The following is a 24,943-nucleotide window of genomic DNA, read 5'->3' on the forward strand; positions in this document are numbered from 1 at the left end:
AAATTCCCACTAAACATGTCGTTTTTGGCGGGTCCTGGAAAGTGATGATTTTGGAGTTACGTGGGATTTCATCCATCGAGGATTTCATGAATTTTTCACTAGTGGGATTATTTTGTCGCTCCGTAGAAGCAACGCGTCAGGTGCGAAATAAATCCCTCATGTCATACCCAATCTGCTGTTAGTCATCCTTGCTCCCACAGCTAATAACCCCTTCATCAACGGTAAAATGGGACAAGTTGATTCCAGCAGGCCGCAGAGCAACAATCTCTTCTTGCTTCTCCGAATGCGACATGACATTTTTCTCGTCAGTGTCTATCATTGTCATATCGTGTCAGTTCTTATAAAGTTTATTTTAATCTTTGTGTATAAAATATGGATAGATAGACACGTTTGCATTTTGTTTGTAGAAATTATAATATTGTGTTGCATGATTGCTCGCTCTCTTGCAATGTGGTTAGCGGTGTGCAATAACGGGATAAAAAAAAACTAATGGTTGAAAACAAAATTTGGTTGAAGATATTTTTTCTTTCTTGATAGGTGAGAGAAGGAAGCATAAAATCACGAGATATCAACGGATAGTCAGCTGCTAAAAGATTAATAGATGCAGCAGTCGACCAGGATATAAAATTCCGTTGGAAATACTCTGCTCTCTGGTTCTTGGTTGAAACCATCACTGTCATTTGGCAAGATGGTAGTGAGCAAGTGTTTCATGTCAACAGGCTCAGCCCATCAGTTACCACTGAATGTGCTTGTTAAGAGGAACGCTATTTTGCAGGCGGACTTAAAAGTAGCTCTCGAAGCTTCCCTTCCATTTTGGCTCTTTTTCAGGTCATTGTCCTCGCTTTAGGTGGCTAGATCAATAGTAAAAAAGGTGACGTATTGATTATATCTCTGTCTTCTTCAGGCAGCCGCAATTGAACATGTCGGTAATTATCCTGTGACATCACTACACTATGGAGGGGAGGCATTGTGCTTTCCATTAAGAAGATCAATAATAATCATTTCACTCATACAGCTATTCAAAGCTCAACATATGTCTGAAGTGAGGAAGCATTCTTTGTACTCACATACAAAAGAATCAATGTGCTAGCTTGTATGGCGTATTATGATTATTCTGTTGCACATTGAGCAAGACAAGAAGATAGACAGGGAAAACCAATGCACCCATAATGGATACAGTCACGGACAGCCATTGGTAAAGATTGACAGGACTCACAATGTGAAATGTGAGGTAAACAAGCAACTGATTTCACGCTTCCCACACAGATACACATGATGGGCTGCATTGCAGTTCCACAACACCTGCCCATTGGCCCTGGCAGTCGTTACTGGATGTGGCGCTGCCCTGTATCAAAGGCGATGAAGCAAGGTTATTGCTCAGTGATAATTCTTGCAAGAGAAAAAGGAGGAATACAAGTGAGTGTAATGCCACTGTGATGCCAACAATTGTGAGAGCATAACTATGGTGCCTCTTTGGTTTTGTCAGGAATATGTTGGCAGAAAGTGTCTTAAGTGAGGGCAGATGCATTATGCAATAATTTCCCAACCACATGTTGCATTTATCCTATATATCAATATCTCTCTCAGCCTGTCATAAAACATTTCCCACTTTTTTCACATCTTTCATCTTTTTTAATTTGCTGAAGATCACACCTATTCCTGCGTGCAAGGCAAAGCAACAGAGTGTTACTTTAGGAACATCTCTGTTTTTAGTGATTGTTTTCACCTGTCTTTGGCCTCTGTTGTTAGTCCTTAATGCACTTTGTGCAAGGTCAAACGTGAAGCTGAAAGCATGGCTTGCTTCTGTCAACTAATAGCCAGTGTGGTCTAGTTGGCTGTTGCGTGTGAATGTCAAGAGCCATTTTCCATTGCCGTTATCATTAACATTTATTATTGTGTGTGAATGTCAAAAGGTGAGTAGAGTGACTTGTACATTTTATGCAAAAATATGTAAATGCCCACGTGTGTTTGATCAGTTTGTGCTAGCATGTTCTTAAATTTTTTATAAGACTCATGAAAGGTAGTTTGTTCGTGTTGAATAACCAAATTATTAAATACAGTCATGAATGTAACTCGGGTCCATAATTATGTATTTGCTAGGTATATGATGATAATTTGTAGACAAATCTGGGTCTGTGCTTTTAGTACAGAACCATAATCACTCAATCCAAAGGGAATGATATTGTGTGTTATTTTATGACCATTTTTATTCCAGATTTTGCCTTTTTTCACCAGGGCTGCAGGTGTTCACTGCAATAAATACATGTATTCTGCAGCAAATACAGAACACATGTATTCTGCATGACTAAAAATTGGTCTGCAAAGAATATTGCTCTAAAATGTGTTTAATGATACAGTTAAATGTTGCAATTTAACCCCTAATCCTTATTAAACTTTAAACAAAATGAAAGGAAAATGGTGACATTCACCAGATCTGGTGGCACATTGCACTCCGAGGATACATTGCATCTGTTCATAAATAATAGATGGCTGGCTCTATTGGATTCATGATGAAAGCCCCTCTTCTCATTACATCCCTGATCCATTGTAGATTTTTGTGCAGATTTACTATACGACCACTTCAGAGGAAAAACCCATCAGCATCAATGTGGTACTTGGAAAGTACTTAATTTAGACAACAGATAAATGAAAAAAAAACACCTATAGAGTATAAAATACAGTGTTGGTGATGGTACCATTTTATTAGTTTTGCTTTGAAGCAACCACATTTATTACTTTCTGGTCCGATCTTTTATTTTATTGAATTACAACATGCATAATTCTTAGTCAGAATTATTTTTTTTAATACAACATTGAATAGTGATGAATTGAAATGAAGGACTATTATAGAAAGCACAAATTGTGGCGGTTGAACTTTGAATTTTGATTCTACAGCGCCAAGTTCAGTCACCGATGTAACTTCATGGATGTTTGAATTCCATGTGTTCAGAAGGGGGAAAAAAACGACATATAACACTGGGAGGGTTAGTGCTGTAAAACAACATAAATAAAACAAAAATTCTCTCTTTTAGTTTAGATAGTAAAACAACAAAAATAAAACAAAAGTTCTCTAGAAAAGGAGTGCACCTGTAACTAAGGCCTGTGTGTAAGTGGTTGTAATATCTTTACTGCCCTTATAAAGAGGTTCCGTTTACAGTGCTTGTAGCGAGAGTTAGATCCAAGACAGCTGAACCGCAAACACAAGGAAGAAGTGTGTGCATGCGTGTGCGCGCGTGTGTGAACGTATTGTATGTGTGTCTGTGTGTGTGCGTGTGCGCGCGTGTGCGTGTGTATATATACTATATATATGAATATTGTGTTTATAGTTAAATGTTATGGCTTCTTGTTTACATCACTCTACTTTCATAGTGACCATATTCCTTTGTGTCTTTTACTTGACACTGGCAAAGTCACCTCCATGTTTCATCATGCAGATTCAGAGACTCAGGGGAATACAGGACAGACGAAAACAAATGAATATAGGAGCTAAACACGCTGTGGTTGCTACTGACAGTTCATTTACAGCAGCAGTAGGGAGTGGCACATGGAGGGAAAAGAAGCTGATTCAAATGCACTCTCAGTGGGAATGCCAGCCGTGGTCACTAAAATGTGCAAAAATAATCAGATCCTGGTTCAGAAATTGCCTCAACACGCAAGAGGAGTTTTTGTTCATTTGCACCATAGGTTTCTTGAGATGTTTCTCTCCTCGTAAGTACAATAAGTATTTCAAATAAAGGGAGACATCAAGCACAATCATGGTTTCACCTCCGGCATTTTGTGACTTGCTTTAGTGAGCTTTGGAATTTTACAGATTCAGTAGGAGTAGTCAAGATAAAATGAGTTCATGGTCACTTTCTTGTTTGTACGAGCATTCTTGTGCGAACACTTTGGGAGTGTACTTGCAATAATGAGGTCACTGGTATTTTTCTGCAAACTATAAAATTCCACCAATGTGTATGTCAACAAGAGGCAGAGAGAGAAGCTCCTGTTTATTCACACCAGGGGCACATAATTCAAAGTGGTTATTTATATGAAAATTCAACAGATAGCATCTGTAAATGCAATTCAGCTGAATCCCTCTCCAATTTGCCAAGGCTCAATAAAAGCTTTCACTAACACTTAATTTATTTCTGTCATACCTTCTATTTCAACCTGTCAGTCATCACCTCACCAATTTCTCTACCATCTTCTCTTATGCCCTCTTGAAACAGTCACCGATTGCCATCTTTTTTCTTCAGCATATGCATAAAAGCTGATATTCCAAGGTGCTGGAAAGAGCGAGGAATGTATGATTACGAAGTCAATTCATAAACATTGCTTCCAAAGAGATTGCAGGGATGAAAACACCAATACCACAATAAAGTCACACACTCAGCCAAGGACAAGTCATTTGCCCCTCAACGGAGCACCACAAGCACCAGGCTTTGGTGTATACGCATAAAACTAAGGCAACTGGCTGGTGGGAGACAAAAAGGGAGCAAAGTGGAAAAAGAGCGCTGGAAAAAGCATCAATAGCTTATTTCAAAAAAACGTTTTGACAAAATTGACTCGTCGGAGAAGTAATATTCAAGCCGGATTGTACCAGCCATTGCCTTTCACACGGAACCCACTTGAGTGGCTTTTTCTTTCTTTGTGCTTGATTCATGCGGAAGCGGCTCTCTGCCAATTGATGGTTAAACGTGATATCTGCTCCAGTATGGTGTGGCAAAAGAGAGACAGAGATAGAGCGGATTTTCCCTATTCAAATCGACACAGAATGACTCAAGTCCACTTCTATAGCACAAAATCCCTTATTGGACACAGTCCCATAAATAAAACATAAAGACCAATAACTATTTCATATGTTTAGAGTGCCTCAAAATCCCAGCGGGGTAAAAGTCGAATAACAGCATGACAAAATCTATGATTTTGGGAACCTGCAGGTTTCCATAAAGAGGGGTCATTGATATTTAAATTGTGCAGCTTTGTGTGTAGCGAGAGGGTGATGGGGTGAGAGCTGCGTGTCTTCCAGCAAACTGCGTGATGTCAAAAAAGGATTATTAAGTTGACTTTTAAAATAATTGCCTTCATGAATTCCAAAAATAACTGTACATTAAACATTCAATCCCTCTTGCGTGACATTTGCCTGTTTTGAGAGTCACAATGATAAGTCACTGTCTGCAATAAATATATTAAAGACCATGATGCAGATTGCAGTTACTCGGTTGACTGTTTTATTATGATCATAATTAGAGTAATGAAATAACTTTGGTCGCGATCCTCGTTAAGAGAAGCGCTTTAGAAAATGGACAATGAAATATTTGAACACGACAAAGCTTTGTCATTTCAGTGGCCTTTTACCCAGCAGGCTTTCTCATTCAAACAGTCCAAATCCAATCCAAATTATCACCAAACTTCCGACAGACCAAAGAAAAACCCAGTGTATTTTACGCATAGGGCACACAAGCATTACATGCATGGCGGCATATGTCGCTAATAGAGAGATTTCTCTCTCTCCAGTAGATTGCTTTCAACAGCAGGGCCAGGAAGGCCATTAGAGGGACAAACACATTAATAATTGTATTAAGCCATAAAAGAATCAGCTCAATGGGACCATCAAAGTATCTTGCACACAACCAGAAGCTATGCCACAATGAAAACTTCACGCAATGTTGCTTTCTGAAAGCTTCCATATATATAAAGAAATTTATGAACTGGAATAATGCCGTAGGTGTCTTCTCTTGCTAGATAAAATAAGAAATACATAAAAAGGATCTTCTAGTGAATAGGAAAAAGAAAGTTTTCAAATCACATAGTTTGTCTTGATATAAAACAATACTGTCATGCAATTTTTGATCTCTGATTTCACACATTTGTTAAACTGTTTACGTTTTTTCCCCCCACATTTTTTAGGTGCTGCTGCTTAGTCCGAAATATTTCAAATTGTCACTACAGTGCATTCAAGTTTAAGAAATCTGTTTCCCAAGACACCATGTATGTCCTCCTAAAGGCTAGACAGTAGTATTCTCATTGAAGAAGGGGTGAAAGAGCTTTTGGAGGCTCTTCCGAGTTGGGTCACAGCTCAAGTTAATTGGGGTGGTGTGGTCTTAAACACACTGGCGGAGCAAGGATTATTTTTCTTTTTGGTGGCCATGAGAGGACTAGGGGTTTCTCTGGCGGTCTGCAACACATTTTCTCTTTTTTGTTACTTTAAAAATTATACAGAAAACGCTTCCTTATAGGTCCCCTTCAGGGGACAGGTGAAAATGCAGTAGTAGAAAGTGTAGTAAAGAAGTATCTTAAAATAACCAAAAGTCAATTATTTGGCCTGGTAGCTTCGGGGTCCAAGCATATTTCAGGGAGGGGGCCAGTTATCCGGTGCCAACCCCCTTCCCCCAGCTCTGCCAGTGTTTAAACAGAAATGTGTTTGATGCAAACCTTTGGCAGCCAATGGAAATGCTCATGGATAATGTATTGTAAAACATGATTATATCAACAACGCTAAATAAATTGACCTTGTTATTCCAATACTATTAACTACTAATCGTAGGTCAAAATTCGGTAAAATGGCATGACAACACAGTGACAGTATACAAACAGATAATACATTTGAATACAGAGATGAACTTGTTTAAAAATTGCTGCAGCTTTGTGACTTATTATGCAGCAAAATGCAATTTTTCTTCTCATGGTGTTGGTATGAAGCCTCTCCGCTCTCTGAGACAGATGTTGATTTCGGCGCCGCCATCTACACTCCCCCTAATGAGAACCCGAGGGTAGGGGTGAGGGTGGAAGCAGGTTTTTCCGAGAGGTAGCTGGCCCAAACACTCGTGTATAGGCACGGATTTGCCAAAATCACCAGCCGACAATTTTAAGGTGACCGCATATAAACATGACAATTGAGCGAGACACAGGTACCCTGGTACGGAGACATTATGTAACAATAGAAGTGTGCTTGTGAGAAAGAGCAACCTTGACAGACACAAACACACACGTAAACACACGCACTCACAACTAGAGTACGCAAGTGACAAGATATTCGTAGCGGGCAAGGGGAGCGACATAAGTCTCTAGTATCTGTATGTGTCTCATGCTCATCCATTTCTGAGGGTTTTTATCATACCCGAATTATGAAAATGTTTTGCGTCCATTAATACACAAGTATTGACGAGAGAGGGAATCATGAAATTACATCGATATGAAAATGATTTAGCTGTTCTTGCCAGATGTCTGAGTTCTGTTTTTTTGACTAATTAGGTAAACTGTAAGCTTTGTATGTGTGAATGTTGAGCATTTTCTCACACAAGAACCGCTGTGTGGCTTGTTCACACACATTTTGGCCTGATTAACACCTCCATTCAAATCAAATCCAAAGAGTCTCCTTTGAGAGAAAGATGAAGGCAAAAGTCTGATAAAAAAAAAGAAAAAAAAAACACTTGAGTAGTCAATCCAAATCTTTCCAAATGGAGGATATCAGTGAATTCTCAGGGAAAGGCTGAAATTGAGAGAGGAAGATGAAATGAGAAACATATCCTAAGGGAAGTGAAGAATAGTGATAAGACTTGGGTAAGTCTTCCTCTTCGTAATTGCCTCCGTGCTAATGCTTCACCAAGTAACCAAGTGGGAGAGCAGAACAGGATGATCGCCAGAGATGACGGAGGAGATAAGATTTGTGATATCATTGACAAAGACAGAAAAATAAAATCCATAGATGGCGCTATGACAGAACAAAGGGTGAATGAGTGGAGTGAATGGATGCAAAGTAGTGGGAGGAGCAGGTACACAGTGACCCAGATCCTCCTGCACGTTAGCATGGGGTGGGGTAGGGGAGTCGAAGGCGGCATCTGCAGAGAGTGAATACAGGACGAAGAAGAGACATACAACGTAGGATTAGCAACAATTACAATGACCAAATAATAGAAGGAATGTTAAAAGTCCAGAAGCTGGACTCAATCACTCAAGGTCATGTGATCTTAAACTATAGCTCACTGTAATTTGAGGATTTGTGCTTGCATTGGCATCCATACTGTTTGGTCTCTCTTCCCTGCATGGCGTACTGTCAAAACAGAAACAACCTAGACCTAGTTCATTTGCATCAGGAAATGCACACGCACACACAAACACAGTTTAGCCTCTTGTTTGTTTCTATGTAGCTGTTACAAAGACTCAACAACTGAAGGAATTATAATTTGTAAATAAATACATCTGTAAAAAGCTTTCCACACAAATCTTAGCCCATCAATATGGACAATAAAAATGTTTGCCATCCACTCATAAGAAAACAGACCATTCTACTCAATCATTTATTATCTGTCAAACACTTGAGGTTAAACATTTATGAAGCAATTGTTACTTTCTGCCTTTAATGAGTATACCCAAAAGTTTAAAAGGTCTTCTGATGGTGTGGGGATCTTGTGGCTGATTTCATGAAGCGTCTAACTTTACCTATGGATATAAATATGAATTATTGTCTGTCTCTATGTGCAGTCCCCTACTCACCTTTCCTTCAACCCAGAATAGAAGTTCTGTCGAAAATAGATTGATGGTAGTATAACAAAACAAAAACAACAAAAATGAATTTTGCCATTGTCATATTTTCTCATCAAACCTCTGACCCCTATTTGCATGAATGTAAGGAGAGCACCCTATTGTTTTAGAAAAATGACCATCCGGTATCGCTTTGTTGGACATGCTAAATTTATTTTATCATTAGAACGTCGCACATTCATAGCCCATTTATGCCCATCCATCTGTCACTCATCAATCACCGCTGGAGTTAATCATATCTGTGACAGCCTGACAAAACCGAAGTGTTTTCTCACTCATCTCCGCCCCTCCAATCATCTTGCACACTTCTAGTATATGTATACGGCCACTCACAGCAAGGAACAAGTGGAAACAAATGCTTAAAGTCCACTGGTGTTTGAACAATGAATTACTTCATTGCTTTTATGTAGCGCATTTCAGCACCAAGGACAGTTCCCTACTTCAATTTTGCTTTTATTCACATGCACACTGTCCCACTGCAGTGTGGTTATTCTAAAAAAATATTCAGCGACATTGCCAAGGAAGCATAACGACTTAACATTTCACCATCAATCTTTTTCATTTGGACATTTCAAACATGTATAAATCAATATTTAAATCTGCTATCGTCAGCTAATAAAGAATGCGCTTACTTGCTGGATGACTGCCAGGGGGACAGACACTGATAAGATACACACCCATCGTGACTAAATAAAGTTCTTATCATTTAATGCATACGTGCAGGCTGAATTTTAACTGCTGAGCAACACCGTACAGATAATTTATGGCTTATGTAAAATATGTTTGCGTGAGCATGTGTCATTCCGCAAACACTTGTGATGATATGCACAAGTACAGTACAACATATCTGCCAGGCCCACTTCAGCTCGTCAATAGCAAACATGTGTCATGACAGTAAATACTTTCATGCAAAAAAATGGATGGATTAGTTCAAACAGAGTAGAAAAAGGATTTACAATGTGTGAGCATTTAACATCAAGGAGTAATGGGTGATGGGGTCACACAAGCTTGTGTGGTTAAGCTCATGCCATGTGGGAATGTGCAACAAGAAGGAAACAATGAATACCCAATACATATGTTTGTGCAGGCTGCTTGTGGATAATCATCAACCTTGCAAAACATCAGCAAATACACAACGCTAATGGTTTTTGTTTGGGCTGCGTGTGCTGACTGCCAATTAACACCAAAAGAGATGTAAAAAAAAAAAAAAACAGCAGTGTAATATATAAACAATAACATAATATGTAATAGAGTGTATTTATGAATTAAGGGTTAAGTTCAGCAACAGGCGGATTTCTTTTCCTCGTCAAACCTAAAAGGAAAAAAGGGAACATTACCTAAAAAAAAACCTGATGTGCTAGAAAAAAAAAAGACATTTTTAAATCAACACTAAAGCCATCTCTGATCAAATTGTGCTGTTGACCAGTGATATCAAAATGTATGCCAGATTGGTCATAGTAATTTAAATAGCCATGATAAACACACCTGATCAATTTGTTGAGACTGATTGTCAACATAGTCATTTGTTTTAGATCTGCACCAGTGAGGCCAGCATTAAGTGTGGGTCCTTCTTCCAATTTTTTCCAATTTGTGGGGCAAATCAATTAGTCTTGGCTGTCTGAGTGACTATCTACTGCCAAAACTGGACAAATAAAATCTGATGAGGAGACAGCCACTCACTGTGCAGTGCATCCAGGACTCTTGGCAACTGAACAATGGGCTTGCACACACATATTATAAAGCACCCTAATTTGACATTTTAAACAACAAAGGAAGGTGAAAATAAGGGGGGGATCTCAGCCGCTGAAAAAAAAAACGAAATCATCTGTAATATGTGAAAAGAAAACCAACCACGTAATGAGTAGTGAAGGAAAATTATGTTTGGGTCTCTTTTTGTCTTGTGTAGCTCTGAATACCTTTCCAGTGACAAGGTAACTGTGCTATTCAATGAACCTATTGTGCGTAGATTTGGAATGTGGGAGGAAGTCTGGGTAGCTGGAAAAACACAGACATGCTTGAGAAAGCGTGAACGTCACCAAGAAGGGCCTGAGCCAACATTTAAACATTTAAAGCTCTTGACAGCAAGACGGACGCTGAGAGTGCTACTTCACCACACAGCCCAATTTTTTAAATTTTTTTTTATTGAATTAGATATCAAATGTAGTCCAAGTATTTAGTTTCCTTTCATTCACCAAACAAAAATTCCATGATGTTTCAGTTTATTTCGGCGGCAGATTGTCTGAATGTGGTGGAAGAGAAAATTAGGGTTTGTGATAAAATACATACAGACAGTAAAATTTTGTATGGCGAAAAAAGGACTGGTGGTGTGTGTGAAGAAGGTATCATCCATCCTTTGGTCAAGGACAGTGCGGTATTAGAAGACTGGAGCTTTAATGTTGAAAGTTGGCTAGTTGTTTTAACTCCATTAACACAAGCACTTCAAGATTAATAAACAGCTTTTACCTTCAAGCAATAATCGTTGCAAATAGAAAGCCATAAAATTCAGGAAATTCATTTGACCTAATCGCTGTTTTACTAAATAGCATTGACTAAATGTGATTCAACTAAATGTTTTCTTTTATAATGTTCTTAAGTGCGGTTTGTGGAATGAAGAGATTATGACTGTAAAGAGAAAGCAAATAGTACAGTATTTTCCATTGGTCCTATTGAAATGTTTTTGTGTGTGTGTGTGTGCGTGCGTACATATATTATTGAGTAGGGTATTTATTTTATGTATGCATCAAGCAAGAGCAGAACTTTGAATTCCATTGTATTTATCATTAGTATATAGTACAAGAGCAATCATGGACATAAAGACATCCATGCGTTTTCTATCCGTCTTTGCCTGTTCAGGGTAAGAGCTGACTTCAGGTGAAAGGCTGACTGCAGCCTGTGCAGTGTAAATGGTTGCATATTTGTGCTCTTTGTTCGGAAGGCAACCAGTCCGGTAAAAGGATTCTAACCCTAACCCCATGCACCCCCCCCCCCCCCGACTAATAGAAGTAAAGCAAATAGATGCTTCAAGAGCTGATTAATACACAATCAGTTGCACCCAATCAAGAGACTTCTAAAGAATCATTTGGTTAATGAACATTTGTCCATAATAGTCACATTTGTCTCCTATTGTTTGCCCAGGACAGCAGTTGAACTTCCCTGAGCGCAGTACCCCGCCACCTCCCATCAAAGCAACCATCTGCAACCCCAAATGAAAATGGTTACAGCACGCAAGCGCAGAGCAAAGCAGCATTATTCGCTATCTGTCATGTTCCTCCATATTGCTGAACCCTGCACGCCTGACTGCAATGGCCCAGCTTGGATTTGGCCCACATCTTGTTTCAAAGCCTTAGCGGAGGATTTATAGCATGCCCTGTAATGCATGGCCACGGACTCTCTCTCCAATAAGCAAAGATGAATGTGCATTGGATTTTCTTCCGACCCCCATTTCAGATGTTGCATAAACACAACACACACACATCCACACACACATGCAGAACCCCTGTGTTTCAAACTATGGAACCCGCGTCAATTAAACGTGATATCCCTAGACAACACTATGTCAATAAAACCTAAAACTAGTTAAAACCTGGCTGTTGTTTCTTACATGTAGATTTGGCAGTCGAAATAGACATAATGAATCTGCAAAAATGTCCTACCAACAAAGAGAAGCAGTGGGAAGCTGAATTAAAGTACACTGTGTCGATAATGAGCTATCTAAATTCAGAGTTTATATTGCTCGGAATTACACAAAAGCGTGGTTCCAGGCAGCACTGGCAGAAATTCGGCAGCTTTTTCTGCTTGGCTGCCTGATGATTTTCCCTGTTGAGCAGCGACAGGGTCGGTCGGTCCTGGCAAAAGCCGGGGAATGTATCTGCGGGGCAATATTTTAGGTTATACCGACATCTTTTTTGCATACTTGGTGGCTGTCAAAATGTTGGCTGCAATGTGTCACTCTCGCACGTGCGAGGCCAAACATACCCCAAACGCATCCATATGCACAGCACAGAATGTTGGCTCTTTAAGCCCTGATTGCTGACAACTCTGAAGCACATACTAAGTGGATACACACACATTTAGACACACGCGCCGACTTTAAAAGGATGACTGGAGGGTGACAGCGGTTAAAGGAGGCTGCACGTCCACGCTTCCCTGGAACGAAACGGTGGCTAAACAGAAAATGACAGCAGCGGCAGCTCTTCAAAGTTATCTGGAAAACAGCATTGCATACTAGCGCTACAATAGCGGATCCTTTAGCACATATGACATGAAAGAACGGTTTTAATTGTATCAATCGTAAGAAGTGTTGGATTTGCAGCTATTTGGAGATTGTTTCTTGCTTGTTCTTTAAACCTTGGCTGGTGAAGGAAACAAGAGTCAGTCTTGACAAATGCTTAACTCACTATAGGTTAGAATTACAAGGACTTATGATAAATTAGTGAAAACAATTGTATACGTAGGGATAATCACGTAATAATATGCTTTGGTTGATGTTTTAAACTTTTTCAAACATTTAACTCCTCGCTGTAAATTTAAGGGTCAGATTAAAAAGATTTCTTTTGAGTCTGTTAAAATTCATATTCTCATTGTTAATATGTTTTGTAAGACATACACTTCCTACAAGTTGTCAACCATAGTTTGACTAAAACCTAGTTTTAGTTACCTATTCCAAGTGTTTACAAACCTACTGGACGGTTAAGGCATGCTGGATGTACCGTCATTTCCGAATTATAAACCGCACCTGAATATAAACCACTCCAGCTAAAATTGGGGGGAAATCCTGTTTTGTTCATATATAAGCCGCACCGGACTATGAACCAGAGGTGTTTTAAATGAAATGTCATCAATTCTATTACCTGTATTACCAAAAAAAAATCAGCTTACAATATCATAAAATCTGAGAAAGATCCATAGATAAGACAAAGCGGACTATAAGCCGCAGGGTTTTCAAAAGCTTGTCCAAAAAGTAGTGATTTATAGTCTGGAAATTACGGTAATTATGGTATTTTACCGTAAGTAATGTTTTAGAAGAGCACCAGCACGCTACACCATAGAGATAACTGCACAAATGAAATATTAAAGTAAAAAGTCAAGGAAAAATTCAAGTATTTTGACACACAGGAGCAGACAGAGGTGGGTGCTTTTAACCCTACTTGTTTGAAGTCAGGAAGCCAGAGCCGGTCACTAGAAGAGAAAATGGAAGTAAAAGCAGTGACTGTGACTGTGACAAAGGAGTCTGGAGAATAGTCAACACAACACCATACAGAGTCATTTGGAAATACAGACTCTGGTATTATTTGTGTACGCCGCGGTATCGACTGTATTTATTATTTATATTTGCTCGAGTAACTTCAACTCGGTACCACAACAGCTTTAGAGACGGATCAGTCGATTGTGCTAAATAATGCATGAAATGTTTAAACACGGTAACATTCTTGAGCTGCCTTTTCCATGCATGAAAATTTTACACTTGTAATATGCACAGTAAAAACTACGCGACAGTTGTCACTTATTTGTTTGGCTTCGGAAATATCCAAAGACGAGAGGGTGTGAGATTCAAATTGCAGATGATACATTCTGATTGTATTTCATATTTGAACTGCGATGTATCGCTGAATTTTTATGACACCTATGTAAAGAGGTTCTAGAGGAATATTGCAGAATATTTAAAATTGTTGCTCTCTGACCTTTAAATCGATGCTTGAGGAAAATTGGTATACTTAATACAGGAAAGAATAAATCCAGCTGAAAATTAAAATTATCAAATGAAATGTTTTCCACAAGAAATTTTTAAAGATTGACAAAATCAGCAGGATTTTCAAGCCTAACAAAACTAGTAGACTCTCAGCCATACCTATACCACAACTTTTGCTACTATGTTCAACTTTCAGCCAGTTTTCGCAATGCCCGTATTTTTAAAATCCTTTGTCAATATTTTTCACTCATGTTTTAAACTTCTCTCATCTAAAATGAATGTCGCTATGTAAAATGTCTTCAATAGTGATCAGTAATTTTCCTTCCTACAACTAAGGTCATTTAATCCCTGATAAATGTACACATAAAGTAAGTCAGAAGACACACAACACTCTCAAGTTGCTTGTTCACAAGATACAAGGTTAAAGCTTAAACGTGGGGGCCATGTCAAGGTCCGCATGTGTTTTCACTGCAGCTGGCCAAGCACCAACAGGGAGACTCTTACCTGTGTCTAAAGGCAGCAATGGTGACGTCTTTACACACTCATAGTGTCTCAGGACAGCCGGGGCAAATTGACAGGTGTCACCTTGTTATTCTCCTGAGCCAAAGCCAAGCTCAGTCTGCAGGGAGTTGATTAGCAAGAACCTGTTGCCACATTTACCCACGGCACAATGCCAAACTCATGAGAGAATCGAGCAGACAAGCTGCATTGGGGACATTGGTAGACCTAAAATTAGCTCAGCAATGAAGCGAGACTGCCAACAGTATGGCACATGTTTATGAGATCTCGATGTCATTATCACATATCTATGGCTTTGGGTGTTTTGGAATTCTAATGAGTTAATTACAGCTGTATATTGAATTAGTGTCTAGATAAATCCTGTCAATGCTTCATTTATGTGCAGGGTACATAATGCATATGCTAACTTAATTAAACATAAATTAAGGGAAGTCTGGATTGAAACAGGGGAGAACATTGTTGCTTAGTGTTATTGTGCTGGTGATGGATTTTTGTGACCACAAACAATACAAACAATTGCATCTTTTTGTTTCTTTCAGTAGCACTGCTGATAAAACCACAAATCATAATTCAATGGGTCCAGAAATGACCGCAAACAATATTTGCATTGTTTCTTTCTCCTTCACCTTATATGAAAAAATATGCCATCTTGTGTCGTCATCGTGTAGTGCGCTGTTGTCTAAGTCTTATTGTTTCGATTGCAAACGCAATAAAATTGACCACAATAGTATGTTGTAGTAAGTAATGGGATATAATAAATATTAAATAGCAGGTGTTGCAGAAGGTATACAATAATATAGTTTTGAATAATTACTACATCTATGCAATACCTTGTGGAAGGTGGGGTAAAAAACAACACTTAAAATGCACTAACAAGTCACTTTAAACCTATAGTACAAAAGAAATTGATGCACCCCAAGACCAGTCTGAGAAATGGGCTACAATAAAAATATGAGGAGCTAACTACTGTTTTGATGTCGTTAAATAAAAAGGATCCCCTTAAGTGCTATAAAGTACTGCAAACACTTTCTACGATGCACCTGCACAATTTGTAAAGAAATTCAAATCAAATTTACAGTGCTGCAGAAATGACAATGCTATAATAATAATAATTGATGATGATGATGATGATGATGATGAGAAGAAGCTTTTTGTATTATTCTATTGTGCATGTCTCCCATCGGGTGCAATTCGTTATCAGGTGAGAGGATGAGTGAGGTGAAATGACAGAGGCAAGATCAAATCTCAGCAATTATGAGTTATCTGCATCACTGGGGCAGCTCTGTATCGACAAACGCCCCATCGTCTAAGCATCCCACCACGCAGTACAGTGATGTTACTCTTCACGTGCAGTATGATTTACATTAATATTCTTTCCTACCATTGGAGTGAGCTGCGCTCAATCCCAGAGCGACCACAGCCAACACACCGGCTGCTGTCAGCATCTTCTCGGTGGAGACCTCTTTCCTCTTCTTCTTTCCTTTATGGATTTATCTCTTTGCCCTCTTCTGCCTCTTTCGCACTCTTGCTGTTGTTCACTCCCCACTCGGTCTGAGCAAAGCAGGGACACGTCGCTGACTAGATGTGGGACAGCGTGTTGGGAAAGACGCAAAAGCGGTGCACCGTGCGCGTCGGCGGATTGCGAGCAAGTGGAGAGCTTTCTGCTTGAGCGGGACGAGAAGCCGGCAGGAGCCCGGGACTGGACCGGTGCAAACGTCACAGGGAGGAGAGACGTGCATTTACAACCCCCCCCCCCCCCCCCCACCCCACCCCACCCATTCTCCTTGCAAAAGCCCTCCCTCCTTATTTTTCACCCGCCTCCCATCCGATGTCCTCACACGCTCACACGTTTCCAAGCAGGATCGGCTGACAAAAACTCATATTGCTGCTGCCGCTGTTGTTGTTGTTTAGTGCTCAATGCATTTTGCTTACAACAAACAAATCCATGCGTGGCAGCACATCTGTTAAAACAATTACTATAGTCGCCAACTTTTGCTACTTTACATGTTATAGGTTATATACGGGTATCATTCAAAACTTTACACACAGACATATCATGCATGATATATTGAAATACATATATTTAAAACCCTCATTTAGCACATTGATAATGAACTGGAAAAATGGGACAGTGAACATTAGTTTTTATATATACAGATAGATAGATAGATAGATAGATAGATAGATAGATGGATGGATGGATGGATGGATGGATGGATGGATGGATGGATGGATGGATGGATGGATGGATGGATGGATGGATGGATGGATGGATGGATGGATGGATGGATAGATGGATAGATGGATAGATGGATAGATGGATAGATGGATAGATGGATAGATGGATAGATGGATAGATGGATAGATGGATAGATGGATAGATGGATAGATGGATAGATGGATAGATGGATAGATGGATAGATGGATAGATGGATAGATAGATAGATAGATAGATAGATAACCATTCAAAGGTTTGCGGTCATGTAGTCCTTATTTCTAAAATAAAATTGCTAAATTTTTCAATGACTTTATAATGACATTAAACTAATCAGGAATACACTCCATACATTGTTAATGTGGTAAATTCTAGCTGCAAACGTCTGATTTTTAATGGATATATCTACATAGGCGCATAAAGGCGCATTCCCGGAAACCATCACTCCAGCGTTCTAATGGTCCATTGTGTTTGCTAATTGTGTTAGAAGGCTAATGGATGATTAGAAAACCTCTGAAAATCTGTGCAATGATGTTAGTTACAATGGAAAATACTAAATTGCCTAAATTGCGGTAGTGTACATACATAAAGGGCCCAGTCTTACACCTTGCCAAGGTGTATCGATAATATGGGTAGACGTTTTTAGGAAAATGAGAAATAATAATAAATAAGGAAAGGTAACTCTTCTGCACCATGAGCCACTTTGGTGTAAGGACATATTTTGATGGACCATAGAAGCCACGGCGCAGGAACACGGAGATAACTGTCGTGAGAGTTATGTGACAATACATGGCATAGAAATACCCTTAACTACCTGACTTGTTATGTAACAATGTATCAATCCCCGTCTTTACGTCAAACAAACCCTATTGTTGCCAAACTAACCTGCTGGGAAAAAAAGCAGAGACCAGCACGGTTTTTCTGTGTTTTTGTGCTGGTCTTGCTGCTGTCGCAGCAACAGCTGAAACAAAACAAAACAGCTCAGATTCAAACAGCTGAACTTTCAGTGCCCTGCAATTCACCCTATGAACTGAGCCACAGGCCCACTCAGGAGCTAATAAATAATAAAATAAAAATCACAGAATGCCAGGACGGCATACCTGGAACCTTCAATATAGGTGGTTCCGTTCTGTACAGTAAAAAATGAAACAGACATGCATTAATTTTGTCCTTATTTAAGCATTGTAGCATTTTTGTCACCTGGGTCGGGAATGTGGTCCTATGTATCCCCTGAGATGCATTGCCAAGAACAAAATGTGACTCACCCACAGCAAGGAATAATCATCAAATGCACAGATGGTCATGCTGTACACCATGTATTAAAGTAATGAAGGTGGATATTAATGTAAAGGAAAACACACTCAGCTAATTCACATTATTAAGTGCATCTATACACTCCACTGCAATCCTCCCTTCCTCACCTAAGACCCAAATTAGGAAAAGTGTATCAATAAATGAATGGATGGAGAAAATGCATTACGTTTAGACATTTAAAATAATGTATTCTCTCAAAAAGCATTGACTGAGACTTTCAAAGAAAAACGAGAAAACTATCAGTATTGACTATGTTGAGCACACATCGTAGCATCAGCTAGTTACATAATGGAGTGAGCTTTTAAAAAGCTCTCTATGTTTAGACCATGTCATTGCTTTCTGAAATATGCAATCAAATTAATAAATAATGTCGTTTTTCAACATTAAATGTGTGCGTGGGCTTCTATTGGCATGCATATGAGAGTGTCAGCACCTCGCACCCCCACCTAGAAGGATTAATAATACAGTACATTACATTTCTCAGCTACTTTTTCTCTCGGGTTTCCTGCAGGTTAAGAATTGTTTGGTACGTTTTTCCCAACGTTTTCCAACCGCCAACGCCATTGTAAAATGTTTCGAGCATTGATTGAATTATTGCACTGTGAAATGTATTTGCGATATTTGCTCTTATATAGTATCATACAAAAGAATAGTACAGTAGCCTCTGTCTTTTGGTGTGGAGCCAAATTACTTAAATTTGACCTTCGTTTATAATAAACTCCTGCAAAACACGAAGGTTCTAGACTAGTGAGTCACTGGGTGATACTTTACATGAGTCATTTTGTAGTCTGCTGCTGCAGCTCAGTACATATTTTAGGTGCTTTGCAGAGATTTATGCGTTATAGTAAACACAGCAGTATGAATCTATTTATTACACTTTACTGATCTCGGAGGACAAATTCTAGGAGTAGTCTCTTTAGGCTTTGAAGAGATATCAGAGTCTGGGCTGTGTTTTGTAGCTCGAGGGCACTGATCCCAGGAATTACTTTTGTTCAGCTTTTGATGGTGGTTTATTGTCAAATTTCTACATTTTATTTACCTGTATACATGTCCTCCACAAGTAGGTTATGGGAACAGTGAGATCAATTCCTTTGCTATTGCAGTAGGCGTTGACAGCAAAAGTTGAATTTGAGACAAGATATCAACATTTAAACTTGTATCTTCAGATATAATTACAATAAATGTATTTGTGGAATACACAGATGAGCATAAAAGTTGTGGTGCTTTCTGTATGGTTGCTCTGATTTACATAACCAGATCCTGGTTTTTATTTCTCAAATCATTCTGTGTGCTGTACTGAATGCACAATTGCGCCACAACTTAAACCTGCTTTTGCCTGATCTAATGTCTAGTCTACTTTCTGTTACTAAACAGTCGAGTGTGCTGGGGCAATCTACAGAGAAAGCATCTACATGATAAAACACTTTATATAAATGTACTGTTTTATATTTGGGAGAAAGCTCATGTGCATTGGCTGTTCCATTTGGAATGTTGCAGCACTAATTCATAACTATTCAAAATTTGTTCAGCCACTTATCAAAACTAGTTTCGGAACTCACTTCATGACAATTTATCCAGTTTTGGTTGCATGACTCAGCGAGTTTTTTGCCCCAGTTCTGTGAAATTCCAGGACTTTAAATCAACTTGAGTTTGCTTGACATGTCAAAGTCATATATCTATGCGCTATTATTTCTCAAATTGTTCCTCTCGTCTACTTGTTCTTCTTAACCCTCGTCTTCCATCTCTAGCACTTTCCTCTTCCCCTCATTAAACCCTTAACAGAGAGCTCCTGCTTTTCCAGTGTTACCCAGTCACCATTTCTGTGTTCGATCTATCTTCCCATATCTCTTTTTGCAGCCACTCTGCTCTAATGTCTCAGCCTTTCCCGTTAGTCGACACATGACCTAATCACTCCATTGTCAAAGCATCCACATTTCTCTATCAGCACCTCTACAAGCCTCCATTCTAGTCAGTGTGTGACAAAGAGCAGTGACTTAGGATACTCCCACTGACAGCTGGCACAGGCTGTAGTGAGAGAGAGGTTGGATGGAAGGAGGGAGGGTGAGGTAAAGACATTGGTGTTTGCCCCCAAGCTTTCCCAGAGGAAGTGTAGGTGGTGCCACCTACATCATGCAGAAGTCTAAAAACCCATTCGGGCAGATGGGGCTTTTTGTCACGTGGGTAGTTCTCATAATGCAGTTATCTTATCCACCAAAGGGCACAACTAAAAAAGTTGAATACTTGTTTTCTTCCTCTGTATGTTTTTTTTTGTGTGTGTTTCTGGCATTATAACACACAGTTATTACATTGTCCTGACTCTTGAGGTGTGAGGTGTTTTAATATACAGCATAATTCATATCAAACAAGTGAAGTTGTACCCACCTTCACCTAGTTTACTTGTTACGGTTAATCGTGCGTATTCATCTATTGGGTTGACCTTTAGGATAATTACAGTAGATCAAGAAATGTAAACAATGGAAATGTGCATCTAGATTACAATTGAAATGAATATTTGCTCTCCCATAAGCATACACTTACTAATTTTAGTATAATGCTGTTTTGCAATAGGACTAAAAAATGTTCATGGTGCGGGCGAGCCTCAGCCTACTCTGCAAGCTTCCCCGGACTGCAAGTACCTACACCAAATGTAAAAACAAAATTTGTCAACAGAATCTTGCCAAATGTTAGCAGGTACAAGGCATACAAGAAGTTTAGAATTCCATATTTTGATAAAACAGCCAATGACATTCGAAAGAAAAGTGCTGTGAGAATTTGCAGATCAATGACAAAGCATGAACCTTGTTGTAAGTCCTTGAGGTGTCCCTCAGTTCTTTTCATCGAGTCTGTGAACCTGAAGAAGTGGACGCCACATTGACTGCCAGCTGAGTCAACACTAATGCATGCTCAGAATAAACTACTGCCGATTGATGCATTTCCAGTCCATGAAATTCAAAGCAGGTTGGTGTATTGAAGCTGGTGCGATATCTTGAAAAGGCCCCACTCTCTGGGACGTTCACTACACACACAGCCCAATGAGCACAGCATCTGTTGAGAGATTTCTTGTCATTGGCAGCCACTCATAGGCAAAGATGGCGCTGTATTAAAGTGCATTGAAATCAAGATACCATGTTTCTCAGGGGCAAGGTGGAAAAGCAGAACATGATAAGATAGAAAAGATGACCAGCAGTAGGTCCAACATTGGAAGGTTAGCTTTAAAGAACTCACCGAAATGTTTAAAGTGGCATGTGGTGGGAGGCCGGGCAAAAAGTCTAATCCTCTTTTCTTTGTTTCTCCAGGGATTGTAGCGACTTGTGTGGTGATGTCTCGTATACATGATTTACTTCCGTGACAAAATCCAATGTATGCTTGAATGGGTTGATTATTCAAGATACAGATTGGAGCTTTGACATTTTCTTCCAACCAGGTGGCGATGTCTTGAGATTAATAAAGTAGTGCACAAAATCTACATCAGTGACGTGCGGTGAGGTTCATGACTGGGGAGGCAATGACGGCACTTGAGAACTGAAATGCACATCACTAGTACAAAAGAGTGCGGATTGTCAAGGAGTTGAAATAGCCGACTGGTTAATGACACGGGCTCTCGTTTGGCAAGAGATTGGTTCGATCCCAGGTGTGAGCATATGCCAAAATGTGCTCTCAGATCTTTTGAGTGAACCGATTCTAAAGATTCAGTTCACTTAACGGGAATACACATCACTAGTACAAAAGAGTGCAGACGGCCATGAACTGCCAGGTCGAAGTACCCGACTGGTTAGTGACAAGGGCAAATGCTTGGTAAGAACTAGGTTCGATCCCGGGTGTGGGCATGTACTTAACTGTGCTTTTGTATGCGTACACAATTGTAAGTATTTATGTGTAAATACAAAAGGTGTCCCCGCCCCCAAAATGGCGGAGGAAACCATTTAGGTTAGGGTTAGGGGTTAAGGCTAAGGGTTTAGGGTTACGGCTAGGGGTTAGGGCTAGGGTTTAGGGTTAGGTTTTAGGTTTAGGGTTTAGGGTTAAGGCTAGGGGTTAGGGGTTAGGGGTTAGGGGTTAGGGGTTAGGGGTTAGGATCAGGATTAGGGTTTAGGGTTAGGATCAGGATTAGAGTTTAGGGTTAGGGTTAGGGTTAGGGTTAGGGTTAGGGGTTAAGGCTAAGGGTTGGGGTTAAGGCTAGGGGTTAGGGTTAGGGTTTAGGGTTAGGGTTAGGGTTAGGGTTAAGGTCAGGATTAGCGCTAGGGGTTAGGGTTTAGGGTTAGGGGTTAGGGGTTAGGGGTTAGAGTTAGGGTTAGGGTTAGGGTTAAGGCTAGGGTTTGGGTTAGGGTTTATGGTTAGGGTTTAGATCTTTTGAGTCAACCGATTCTAAAGATTCACTTCGAGAACTGTAATGCACATCACTAGTATGCCAGCCAATGGCTGGTAGGTCGAAATAGCCGACTGGTTAGTGCTTTGGGCTCTTACCCGGCAAGAGCTAGGTTCGATCCCAGGTGTGAGCTTACACCTAATGGTGCTTTTATATCCTTTGAGTGAACCGATTCTAAAACTTGAGAACTGGAATGCATATCACTAGTACAAAAAAGTTCATACGGGGAAGGGCTCAAGGTCGAAGTAGCCGACTGGCTAGTGACATGGTCTTCAGCTTGGTAAGAAGTTGGTTCGATACCAGGTGTGGGCACACACCCGGACGTCCTTTTAGATCTTTCGAGTGAACCGATTCTAAAGACTCAGTTAAATTTATAACTGTAATGCACATCACTAGTACAAAAGAGTGCAGACGGCCAAAGGCAACCAGGTCGAAATAGCCAACTGGTTAGTGGTGCGGGCTCTTGCTTGGTAGGAGCTTGGTTCAATCCCAGTAATGAGCATGTACTCACGTGCTTTTAGAATTGTAACCTTAACAAGAAATGCAAGTATTTGTGTAAATACATAAAGTGGCCCCACCCCCAAGTTTGCAGAGTAATCCAATGGAACTTTTTTTTTTTTCAATCGTGTAGTGTACCTATTGAAGTGTCCATGAGGTGTACCTAATCACAGGCCACTTCAAAGGTCACAGGTGTCAAGCTCTAGTCCTTGGGGCGGCATTCCAACATGTTTTCCAAGTTACCCTCGTTAAGTGCACCTGCGTGAAAAGTTTTAGCTCCTGCAGAACGTGAAAGGAGCTAAAACTTTTCACGCAGGTGCACTTAACGAGGGTAACTTGGAAAACATATTGGAACGCGGCCCCTCAAGGACTGGAGGTCGACACCCCTGGTTTAAGCAAAAAGTGCCCGCCCTCACCCCCACTTTCTGATTGGCTGTTTGATCTGTGACGTCATTCGGACACTCTATTAGGTACACTGCCATTTTCAGGTGTACCTAATAACAGGCCACTTCATTAGGGAAAGATCATGGTCAAAGTTTAAATGAAAGTGAAAAGTGCCACACCCGCCCTCACCCCCACTTTCTGATTGGCTGTTTGATCTGTGACGTCATTCGGACACTCTATTAGGTACACCGCCATGTCATGTTCGTTCGCGAAGATTTACGAGTGAGTGACAGACGGCGTTGCTGCTATGCCAGCCGACACACGTTATGCCGACATTGATGTTTTAATTTTGTATTTGTTGGATTGTAGTTGATGGTGTTATTATACCGAATGTGTTTGAATAAAAGGTTGAAAACACTTGTTAATTTGGGGGACCCCCAACTCGTATAACAACGTAAAACACAGATTGTCATATAAAGCAGTTAACCAAATGTCTGATTTTTAGGTTTTAATTGGCGAATATAAAAACAAGGAATAAAACACCAGACAAGTTTTGACATAAATGTTTACTTAATAACAATAATAATAATAATCCATCCATCCATTTTCTGTACTGCTTAGTCCCCACGGGGGTCGCGGGTGTGCTCGAGCCTATCCCAGCCGTCATCAGGCAGTAGGGGGGGGGACACCCTGAACCGGTTGCCAGCCAATCGCAGGGCACAATTAATAATAATAACAATAATAAATATTAAAAATAATAATATTAAAAGTAAATTTCAAACCAGCAATCCAATGTGAAATTGCAGTAGATATATTGGATGACATTATTTAGGCGTTTATATGCATACACGTTATTTAAAAACTACTTTAAGTGTTATAAAATCAAGATTACCCAAAGAGAAGCATAATCTCCCCATTGTTGCACAACAGCACATCCCTTCATGCAATAAAGTTAGCCGTTAGCTTGGACAAAACGTGCATAAACCAGACCAGACCTTGCATACCGACTTGAAATACTCACAAAAATAGGGCCCTGAGTGTTCATAGCACATCCAAGACAACCAGTTCCATCCCCTGCTGTCTAAGTGGAAAGTGTTCCTCAATCACTCCAGAGTCCAGCGCTGCAGTCTAGACACACACAAGAGGATATCTGTCAGATGAGACCCTCCTTCAGTGGCTGAACCAGAAGTTTGTTCGGCTTTGTGCCTCAATGACACAAAACACACACACACACACATGCACAGAGAGATCTAGGAATTATATTCCAACCAGTAGAAAAATACACATCTGCTTCAGAGGGTTTATTGCTATCCCTCCTCTGAGTCTGGCTTCAAGTAGTGTTAAGCCAACATGCTGACATAAAGACAGCCCCACTTATCTTGAACTAACGAGAGAGGAGAATACCGCCATTAAAGATACAGAACCTTTATTCTGT

At 39.9% G+C, this 24,943-nt stretch overlaps 1 protein-coding gene across 1 annotated transcript in view; it reads right to left on the reverse strand.

Annotated features, from left to right (window-relative positions):
• Positions 1-16,392, reverse strand: part of LOC133148558 (calsyntenin-2-like) — a gene marked incomplete at its 3' end in the record, with an annotated part of 97,918 nt that extends 81,526 nt beyond the window's left edge. Inside the window, exon 1 of the mRNA XM_061271589.1 lies at positions 16,116-16,392. Coding sequence (XP_061127573.1) covers positions 16,116-16,179 — 64 coding nt within the window. The remainder of the gene's footprint in view (positions 1-16,115) is intronic.
• Positions 16,393-24,943: the final 8,551 nt, after the last annotated feature.

Source organism: Syngnathus typhle, unplaced genomic scaffold (assembly GCF_033458585.1).
Source record: "Syngnathus typhle isolate RoL2023-S1 ecotype Sweden unplaced genomic scaffold, RoL_Styp_1.0 HiC_scaffold_113, whole genome shotgun sequence".
Classification (NCBI taxonomy): Eukaryota; Metazoa; Chordata; class Actinopteri; order Syngnathiformes; family Syngnathidae; genus Syngnathus; species Syngnathus typhle.